The sequence below is a fragment of the Heterodontus francisci genome, unplaced genomic scaffold (genome assembly GCF_036365525.1).
Source record: "Heterodontus francisci isolate sHetFra1 unplaced genomic scaffold, sHetFra1.hap1 HAP1_SCAFFOLD_58, whole genome shotgun sequence".
NCBI classification, from domain to species: Eukaryota; Metazoa; Chordata; class Chondrichthyes; order Heterodontiformes; family Heterodontidae; genus Heterodontus; species Heterodontus francisci.
The window spans coordinates 3,494,356-3,505,383 of NW_027142006.1; the positions used below are offsets into that span (position 1 = coordinate 3,494,356).

The 11,028-nt window shown below is 43.5% G+C and overlaps 1 protein-coding gene across 1 annotated transcript; it reads left to right on the forward strand.

Moving 5' to 3' along the window:
- Window positions 1-220: 220 nt before the first annotated feature.
- On the forward strand, window positions 221-601 carry LOC137365886 (histone H2AX-like; the record flags this gene model as incomplete). The annotated part of the gene is made up of 1 exon (XM_068028130.1): window positions 221-601. A coding segment is annotated over one exon (381 nt), but the record flags the coding sequence as incomplete, so codon positions are not given.
- Window positions 602-11,028: the final 10,427 nt, after the last annotated feature.

Here is an 11,028-nt window from a genome sequence, read left to right on the forward strand (position 1 = left end):
TTATCTGGAAAATATTTGTGTGCTATAAAATGTAAAAATGTATCTGGCATGACAAATGAAATGGTTGTGAGGCAACTCACTCCTTTATTGAAGGAAACTGACCTCCTTTGCACTGTTTGTATTTTTTGACTTGATGCTGTTTGAAACTGTCCGGTAATGTATTTTTTTTTCCAGATTTTGATGAATAAAGTATATTTTGGAAATAAAAAAAAAGTCTGGAAGAGGAAAGACCAGCGGGAAAGCTCGGGCCAAGGCCAAGTCTCGCTCCTCCCAGGCTGGAATGCAGTTCCCGGTGGGTCGTGTTCACAGGCTCCTGAGAAAGGGTAACTATGCTGAGCGTGTGGGTGCCGGAGCCCCGGTCTATCTGGCTGCTGTGCTCGAGTATCTGACCGCTGAAATCGGCGAGCTGGCCGGTAATGCGGCCCGGGACAACAAGAAGAGCCGCATCATCCCCAGACACCTGCAGCTGGCGGTCCGCAATGACGAGGAGCTCAACAAGCTTCTGGGAGGAGTGACCATCGCTCAGGGCGGGGTGCTGCCTAATATCCAGGCCGTGCTGCTGCCCAAGAAAACCAGCGCTCAGAGCTCCCAGAAAAAGTAAAGCGGCCAAAATGTCATCCAATAACCCAAAGGCTCTTTTCAGAGCCACCGACAGTCTCTGTGAAAGGGCTGGTTACTGTCAGGAGGGAGTCAGTGATGGAGTTATTGTAACAGTGGATTGACCTGTTTCACATCTGTCCAGGTGTGTTTTCCGTTCCCTCTCTGGATTGCGCTCTGTTTCTCTCCTCACACATCCCCCTGTACCCACCCACCCCCAGTTAAATGAAGAACTGAACTACAGGGTGTCCATCAACAATTTAATAAATGCTGCCACCTTCAATTTCATAAATTCGGAGACCCTCCTGGTGCATTAATGATAAGTGGTTTGGCGCTGATTAATTAATTTAATAATGACAGTATCTGGGTCAATTCTGGTCTGTTTTTCATTTAGACAGTTTGAATTCTGTTCTTTTTTTCCTCCGGTGATCTGAGCGCCGCTTCTCACTGAGAATCTGCTCATGGAACAGAGTGAGTGCAGAGTAAGAGAAGGAACTTGAAACAATCCCTATCGCTAGAAAAAATGTAGTTGGAAAACTAATGGGACTAAAGACTGACAGATCCCCTGGACCTGATGGCCTGCATCCTAGAGTTTAAAAGAAATGGCTACAGTGGATGCATTGGTTGTAATCTTAAATTCCCGAGATTCTGGAACAGTCCCAGTGGATATTAAAACCGCAAATGTGAAACCCCTATTCAAAAAGCAGGTAATGATAGGCCTGCTAGCCTAATGTCTGTCATTGGGAAAATGCTGAAATCCATGATTAAGTAAGTGGTAGCAGAACATTCAGAAAATTAATGTACAATCATGCAGAGTCAACATGGATTTATGAAAAAGAAATCATATTTGACAAAATTATTTTTGAGGATGTAACAAGCAGGGTATATGAAGGGGAACCAGTAGATGTAGTGATCTGCTCTGATGATGCTACCTTCCATGACAGCACTTCTGATATGTCTTCCTTTTTCCTCAACAGAGGATCCCCCCCACCGTGGTTGACAGGGCCCATTTCCCGCACCTCTATCCTCACCCCTTCCCCTTCCTCCCAGAACCGTGACAGGGTTCCCCTTGTCCTCACTTTCCACCCCATCAGCCTCCATATCCAAAGGATCATCCTCCGCCATTTCCGCCACCTCCAGCATGATGCCACTACCGAACGCATCTTCCCCTCCCTTCCCCTGTCAGCATTCTGAAGGGATCTTTCCCTCCGCCACACCCTGGTCCACTCCTCCATTACCCCCACCACCTCGTCCCCTTCCCATGGCACCTTCCTCTGCAATCGCAGGAGGTGTAATACCTGCCCATTTACCTCCTCTCTCCTCACTATCCCAGGCCCCAAACACTCCTTTCAGGTTAAGCAGCAACTTATTTGTACTTCTTTCAACGTAGTATACTGTATTTGCTGCTCACAATGTGGTCTCCTCTACATTGAGGAGACCAAACGCAGACTGGATGACCGCTTTGCGAAACACCTCCGCTCAGTCCGCAAGCAGGACCCTGAGCTTCCGGTCGCTTGCCATTTCAACACTCCCCCTTGCTCTCATGCTCACATCTCTATCATGGGCTTGCTGCAGTGTTCCGGTGAACATCAACGAAAGCTCGAGGAACAGCATCTCATTTACCAATTAGGCACACTACAGCCTGCCGGACTGAACATTGAGTTCAATAATTTCATTGCATGACAGCCCCCCATTTTACTTTCATTTTTAGTTATTTTTTCTTTTTACATTTTTTTGTATGTTTATTTTATTTCATCTTAGTCTGTTCAATTGGCTTACCCACTGTTTTTTTTTTATGTCTGTACTTGCTGCTATTCAATTTTCAGTCCGTTAACACCCTATCTGTAATAATGCTTTGGCTTTCAACACATCATTAACATATTGTTTGCCTTTGCTCCATGACCTTCTGGTCAGTTATTCTCTGTGACCTTGTCCTATCTACACCTTCTCCTTTCTTATCTCTTGCCCCACCCCCGCTTTACTTGCTTAGAACCTTTGACATTTCTAATATTTGCCAGTTCCAAAGACGTGTCACTGACCCGAAACGTTAACTCTGCTTCTCTTTCCACAGATGCTGCCAGACCTGCTGAGTATTTCCAGCATTTCCTGTTTTTATATCAGTAGATGTTGTTTATTTGGAGTTTAAAAGGTGTTCGATAAAGTGCCATGTAAAAGACACAAGATAAGAGCTCATGGTGTTCAGGTGTAATATATTAGCATGGATAGAGGATTGGCTACCTAACAAGAAACAGGGAATTGGGTTCAATGGGTCATTTTTCAGTTTGGCAAACTAACTAATGGTGTGCCACAGGGATCGGTGTTGGGGTCTCAACCACTTACAATCTATAATTACTGGCTTAGATGAAGGGATCGAGTGTATTGTAACCAAATTTGCTGGTGATACAAATATAGGTGGGAAAGTTGTGAGGAGGCCACAAAGAGTTTGCAAAGGGATAAAGGCAGGTTAAGTGTGTGGACAAAAATTTGGCAATGAAGTATAATGTGGGAAAATGTGAGGTTATCCACTTTGGTATGATGTGAAGAAAAGCAGAATATTATTTAAATAGAGAGAGACTGCAGAATGCTGTGGTACAGAGAATCAGGGGATCCTTGTATATGAATCACAAAATGTTAGCATGAAAGTACAGCAAGTAATTAGGAAGGCAAATGGAATGTTGGCCTTTATTCCAAGGGGGATGGGGTAGAAATGTGCAAGTTGTTGGTTCGACCACACCTTGAGTGTTGCATGCAGTTTTGGTCTCCTTATTTATGGAGAGATATATTTGCATTGGAGGTCGTTCAGGCAAGAACCACTAGGTTGATTTCTGGGATGAAGGTGTTGTGTTATGTGGAAAGGTTGACCTGGTTGTGGTGCACTCATTGGAGTTTAGAAGAATGAGAGTCAATCTTATTGAAATACATAAGATTCTGAGGGGGCTTGACAGGGTATTTACTGAGATGATGTTTCCCCTCATGAGGGAATCAAGAACTCGGGGGAACAGTTTCAAAATAAGGGGTCTCATTTTCGATGTAGTTGAGGAGGAATATCTTCTCTCAAAGGGCTGCTATTCTTTGGAATTCTCTACCCAAGAGGATGGTGGAGACTGGTCATTGAATATATTTAAGGCTGAGTTAGACTGACTTTTGATCTACAAGGGAATGAAGGGTTATAGGGGCAGGCAGGATAGTGAAGTTGAGGCCATAATTCGATCTGCCATGATTTTATTGAATGGTGGAGCAGGCTCAATTGGTGGAATGGCCTAATCCTGCTCCTAGTTATTATGTTCTTACATAATATTGCCAGGTGGAAATAAAATCCTGACTTATGCATACATCCCTGCTCCAGCAGGTATTCCCATTCATGGAGCAGTGCAGATGTTGGGTTGTTCCTGGATGTCACTAACTTGTTGTAAAACTACCAAAGAAAACCTGATCAGCAGAAGCTGAGTGCTGCAGTGGAATCAGACACTGACACTCTTTGTATTACTGATCATCCTTTGTGGTTGGTCATAATGATTATTAATTGAAATATTACATTCATGTTATGCCGAAAACCACACCTGTCAAAAATGAGACATATTAATTTTGTCGTATGAACTGTTATGGACTTCAAATACCTTGTTTAAAAAGACCACAACAATGGCTGAAAATATGGCTGCACATTTGCATTCTAAAAGACTAAACAAGACAGTGGGAGTGCTCCCTGATTCAATTAGCCAGATGGGGTTGTCAATGGAGATGATCAAGAGACATTGAATGTGTAAGATACTGCATTACGCTCCCCCCTCCCCACGCAACCCTCCCCCCACGCACCACCACACTCCACTCTCCCAGCAGACAATCAAACAATGCCGGAGAGGCAGAAGTTGTTTCCAATTCAGCCCAACTCAGTACTGCTGAAAGGTAGGTCCATTGATCTCAGTTCAAAATCACACACACTATCAGATTGAAAGGCACCGGATCAATCTCACAAAAGTGCAGCCTAAGCTACAAATTAAATATGAGGTAGAGCAGCTGATGGAAAGGTACAGAATGAATCCTAAGAATGTAGACCAGAGTGCAGACTGAGAGACAGATTGCAATGTAGTACAAACATCTCATACAGTATCAAAAGGAAAGTTACAGTATTATGCCAATAAGTGCAGACTGCACTACACATTACATACCCATCCAATAATCTCTGTAAGAGCTGTAATGAAAGATAGAGTATCAATTCAATGATTCTGATTAGACTGAGCACACCATTTGTGAGTTTGAAATATATGTCATCATTCACAAATGTGTTCAGAGTTACAGACTAAATACTAGTCCAAAACAAACAGAGATGAGGAGAAATTTCTTTACTCAGAGGGTTGTTAAACATTAGGAATTCTCTACCCCAGAGAACTGTGGAAGCTCAGTCATTGAGTATGTTTAAAGCAGAGATTGACAGATTTGTAAATATAAATGACATAAGGGGATATGAGGATAGTGTGGGAAAAAGGCATTGAAGTGGATGATCAGTCCTGATCCTATTGAATGGCAGAGCATGCTGGGTGTCCTGCTCCTATGTTCCATTATCTCTCACACCACAACTCAATAAAACACACAGTTAAAATGAGGCAAATTGTGATACATTATGGCGTTAAACAAATAGTTCTCAATACCATCCCTGAGATACATATTAAGTACCGGTACAGAGGAATCCTGCACCAGAGTCTCATAGATACAGAATGTACCACACTTGTAGACAATACCAGTAGCTGAGAGATACAAAATTAATTCCACTTTAACTGACTGTCCCAGAAACAGACACATAAAAAGTGAATTGCAACACACATTAAGTACCAGAGACTGCCAAATGCAGAATGAGCTCTGGATGTGCACATGCAGACTGTACCAGAAATTGACTAATACTGAATGGGACCCACACTCATACGTTGTACCAGAGACTAACAGCTAAAGAATATATCCAACATTCACTTCCAGTACCAGAAAATAATATATGCATAACAGATATCACTCACATACACGAGCAGAGATTGACAGACAACAGAATGAATCCCACAATCTCATTCAGTACCAGATACTAACAGGTACAGAATTACTCCCATACACACTGTACTAGGCACTGAAAGACATAGGAGGAATTGTACATTCACATACAATAGCAGACACTGACAGGTACTGTAGGAGTCACATGCTCACAGTGAGTACCAGATACTGTTGAAAAGAGAATTAATCCCACACTTGCATTCATTGCAAGAGACTGACAGATACATAAATGATATCAATACTCACATCGGAGACTGACATGCAGAACTTGAACCACACCCATACATAGTACCAAAACCTGAAAGGTATTAAATCAATAAAACTATCAGTATCTTACACATTCAATAAAACAGTGTCAAAGACTGACAGAGGTCACTTGCATAGAATAGCAGAGATTTTCATGGACAGAATGCATCTTATTTCACATTCAGTCTGGATATTGACCAATACACAATGAATCCTACGATCATACTCAATACCAAGTTCAGACAGACACCATATATATCCCCCACTTATTCACAGTATCATAGATTGACAGACACAGAGTGAGTCACAAAATCAATTAATTTCAGAGACCAGCAGATAGAGAATTAATCTCACTCTCACAGAAAGAACCAGAGACTGACAAATATACAATGAGACCCAAGCTCACATAAAGTGACAGACACTTAATTAAAACCACACACATACATAATACCTTAGACTTACACATAGAGAATGAATCAAACAATCACATTCTGACTGTAAGACTGGTGCATACAGAATGAATCACACACTTAAATTTAGTTCCAGACACTGACAGATACAGAATGATATCCACATTCACCCACAGTAGCAGATAAATACAGAAGCTGCCACACATTCACATACAATACTCATGAATGACATACAGAATGAATCACACAATCACATTTAGTTCCATGGACTGACACTCAAATAATCTCACACTCAGATACAGGACAACAGAGATAGATTTAGAATTAAATTTGCTGTCATATAATGTACCAGAAAGTGTGACAAAATTAATCTCATACAGTACAAAAGATTGATGGAATTTGTCCCACACTCAATGTAATAGGTTTTAAGTAAGTGAAGTGGGGATGGTGGAGGGGAGGGGAGGATAGGTGGAGGTGGGGAAGAGAACAAAAGGGAAGGTGTGTGTTCAGGCAGGAGACAGTTGCCCACCTCCTCCTGGAATGTGTCTTTGCAAAGCAGGTGTGGAAAGAGATGCAGTGGATTTTGTTGAGATTCATCCCAAGCAGCTCTGTAACGCAAGAGTCTGTGCTCTACGGGCTGTTCCCAGAGACGCGCACCGAGACAAACATCAACTGCTGCTGGAAGACTATCAATTTGGTGAAAGACGCCCTTTGGTCTGCACAAAACTTGCTGGTCTTCCAGCGCAAAGAGTTGTCCACCACCGAATGTTGCAGACTGGCACATTCCAAGGTCCAGTACTACGTGCTGAGGAACGCACTAAAGCTTGGGGCAGCCGCAGCAAAGGCTCAATGGGGAAAGACCAATGTGTAAGGTCCCCCCAACAAGATGAACGGAGGGGCTTGATCCATGGAAAACCCCTTGAACTGAATCTGGAAAATTTTTGTTTGCGAAAAAATGTAAAATGAAATGGAAGGGTGGTGAGGCAACTCACTCCAGTATTGAAGGAAACTGATCTCCTTTGCATTGTTTGTATTTTTGTCATGTATTTTTTACAGATTTTAATGAATAAAATATATTTTGGAATTTTAAAAAAAGTGTTAGGGCAGGAGAGATTAACTGACAAGCAGGTCATGCGGCAAAGACAAAGGGAGAGTGCTAATGGTGCAGTGAAGGACAAAACATTAGTGTACAGACAGTGTTAATGACAGAATAATGAACAGCTCGCTCCAAAAGCACAAACTTGAAAAACCAAGATTAAGGCAGGAACATGGTAACAAAAAATTATCAATCAAAATAAAATAAAATAATAAAAAAGATCCAGCCATGCTCTGAAATTATTTTACTCAATGTTCAGTCCGGAAGGATGTTGAGTGTCTAATCAGAAAATGAGGTTCTGTTCCTGGAGCTTGCTTTACTGGAACACTGCAGCAGGCCGAGGACAGAAATGTGGGCATGAGAACAGTGTGGTGAAGTGAAGTGGCAAGCAACCGGAAGCTTGGGTTCATGCTTGCAGATTGTCCGGAGATGTTCCGCAAAGCAGTCACCCAATCTACGTTTGGTCTCCCCAATGTAGAGGTGCCGCATTGTGAGCAGCGAATACAGAAGACTAAATTGAAAGAAGTACAAGTAAATCGCTGCTTCACCTGGAAGGAGTGCTTGGGGCCTTGGATGGTGAGGAGAGAGGAGGTAAAAGGGCAGGATCTATGCCTCCTGCGATTATATGGGAAGAGGCCATGGGAAGGGGAATGCTGACAGGGCAGTGGAGGGGAAGATGTGTTTCGTAATGGCATCATGCTGGAGGTGGCAGAAATAGTGGAGGATGATCCTTTGGATGTGCAGGCAAGTCGGGTGGAATTTGGTTGCAGTTCTGGGAGGGAGGGGATGGGATGAGGGCAGAAGTGCAGGAAATAGGTCAGACACGGTTGAGGGCCCTGTCAACCACAGTGTGGGGGAATCCTCGGTTGAGGAAAAAGGAAGACATATCAGAACTGCTGTTGTCGAAGGTTGCATCATCAGAAATGATGTGTCAGAGATGGAGAAACTGGGAGAATGGAATGGAGTCCTTACAGGAAGCAGGGTGTGAGAAAGTGTAGTCAAGGTAACTGTGGGAGTCGGTGGGCTTAGAAAGAATATTAGCGGACAGCCTTAAATTCAGAGATGGAGACAAAGAAGTCACAAAGGGAAGGGAAGTGTCGGAGATAGATCATGTGAAGGTGAGGGAAGGGTGGAAATTGGAAGCAAAGTTGATGAAGTTTTCCAGTTCCGGGCGGGAGCAGGAAATGACACTGACACAGTCATCATTCTACCGGAAAAATAGCTGGGGTGTGGGGCCCTGAGTAGGACTGGAAAAAGGAATGTTTGACATACACCACAAAAAGACAGGCATACTAGGACCCATGTGGGTAACCATGGCAACACCTTTTATGTTATTCTCTGAGTAACACACCTCCTGATTCACCAAACCGTGTCCACCATCTACAAGGCACAAGTGAGGTTTGTAATGGAATACTCTCCACTTGCCTAGCTGAGTTCAGCTCTAACTTCACTCTGGAAGCTCGACCCCATCCAGGACAAAGTAGCTCACTTGATCAACACCCCGTCCACCACCTTAAATATTCACTCCTTCCACCACTGGTGCACAGTGGCAGCAGTGTTTACAATCCTAGACAGCACCTTCCAAACACGTGAACTCTACCACCATTTTTAAAAATTCATTCATGGGATGTGGGTGTTGCTGGCTAGGCCAGCATTTATTGCCCATCCCTAATTGCCCTGGAGAAGGTGGTGGTGAGCTGCCTTCTTGAACCGCTGCAGTCCATGTGAGGTAGGTACACTCACAGTGCCGTTAGGAAGGGAGTTCCAGGGCTTTGACCCAGTGACAGTGAAGGAACGACAATATAGTTCCACATCAGGATAGTGTGTGACTTGGAGGGGAACTTGCTGGTGGTGGTGTTCCCATGCATTTGCTGCCCTTGTACTTCTAGTTGGTATAGGTTGTGGATTTGTAAAGTGCTGTCGAAGGATCCTCGGTGCGTTGCTGCAGTGCATCTTGTAGATGGTGCACACTGCGGCCACTGTGCGCGCTGGTGGAGGGAGTGAATGTTTGTGGATGGGGTGCCAATCAAGTGGGCTGCTTTGTCCTGCATGGTATCAAGCTTCTTGCATGTTCTTGGAGCTGCATCCATCCAGGCAAGTGGGGAGTGTTCCATCACGTTCCTGACTTGTGCCTTGTAGATGGTCGACAGGCTTTGGGGAGTCAGGAGGAGACTTACTAGTTGCAGGATTACTAGCCTGTGACCTGCTCTGGTAGCCACAGTATTTTGTGGCTACTCCAGTTCAATTTCTGGTCAATGGCAGCCCCTAGGATGTTGATAGTGGGGGATTCGGCAATGGTAATGCCATTGAATGTCAAGGGAGATGCTTAGATTCTCTCTTGTTGAAAGTGGTCATTGGATAAGTCTGGATACTGTCGAGCACTTGTTGCATTTCTATACAGACTGCTTCAGTATCTGAGGAGTCACGAATGGTGCTGAACACTGTGCAATTATCAGCCAAAATCCCCACTTCTGACCTTATGATTGAAGAAGGTTATTGATGAAGCAGCTGAAGATGGTTGGGCCTAGGACACTACCCTGAGGAACTCCTGCAGTGATCTCCTGGAGCTCAGATGATTGACCTCCAACAACCACAACCATCTTCCTTTTTGCTAGGTATGTCTCTAACCAGCGGAGAGATATCCCCCTGATTCCTTAGAAGGACAAGAGCAGCAGACACGTGGGAATACTACAATCAGCAACCTCCCCTCCAATCCAAATCCTGACTTGGAACTATTTTGCCGTGCCTTCCCTGGGGCATATCAAAATCCTGGAACTCCCTCCCGAATAGCACTGTGTGTGTACCTATAACATATGGACTGCAGTGGTTCAAGTAGGCAGCTCACCAAAACCAGGGCAATTAAGGATGGGCAATAAATGATGGTCTTGCCAGCGATGCTTACATCCCATGAAAAAAAATAACAAAAATAAAATGGAGTTAAAATCTCTATGAAAGAAATCTTTATAAAATTCTGCAATCAGTCCATGTGACCAGGGGATCCCCACCCCCTTCATTCCAGTTTTTACTTGCATTGATTCCACTTCATTGTCACACACGATTCTCTCATCCTCATTTCAACCCTCTTCAATAAAACCACTCACTTTCCATCAACAATTTGCAAATGGATTCATTTATGATGCTGGAACATTCCTCACACAGAAATTATTCAACTCAGTAAAAACATTCTTACAGCTGATAACTTTGCTACCAATTGAAGGACTGTCTAATGCGGTTATCAAGTCAGAGTGAAAAGTTTATTAAACTTGGTTCCATTCAATCCAGCTGTCATAAACTTTGAACCTTTATTCATTTTATAAACAGTATTTGAAGGGTCTCAGTAACAATGTTCAGTGTTGATGAGAGTGGGGTCTGGGTGAGAAACTGCTGAGTGTGTCAGGGTCAGGACTGAATGCAGGAAGTTCTCGAACAGTCTCTCTCTCTCTTTCTCCCTCTCTATTGCTGAAGGGATTGAGTTGATTGACAACTGGCGGCTGCTGGTATTTGAATAAATGAAGTTCCTTCCAACCATTTTTTGATTGACAGCTACACAGAACTTTTTTGTCCCAGGACACAAAAATGAACAGAAGTGGATCAGTGTAGGATGATTCTCGGTCTGTATAAAAGGGGTGTGATTTCAGCTGCCAT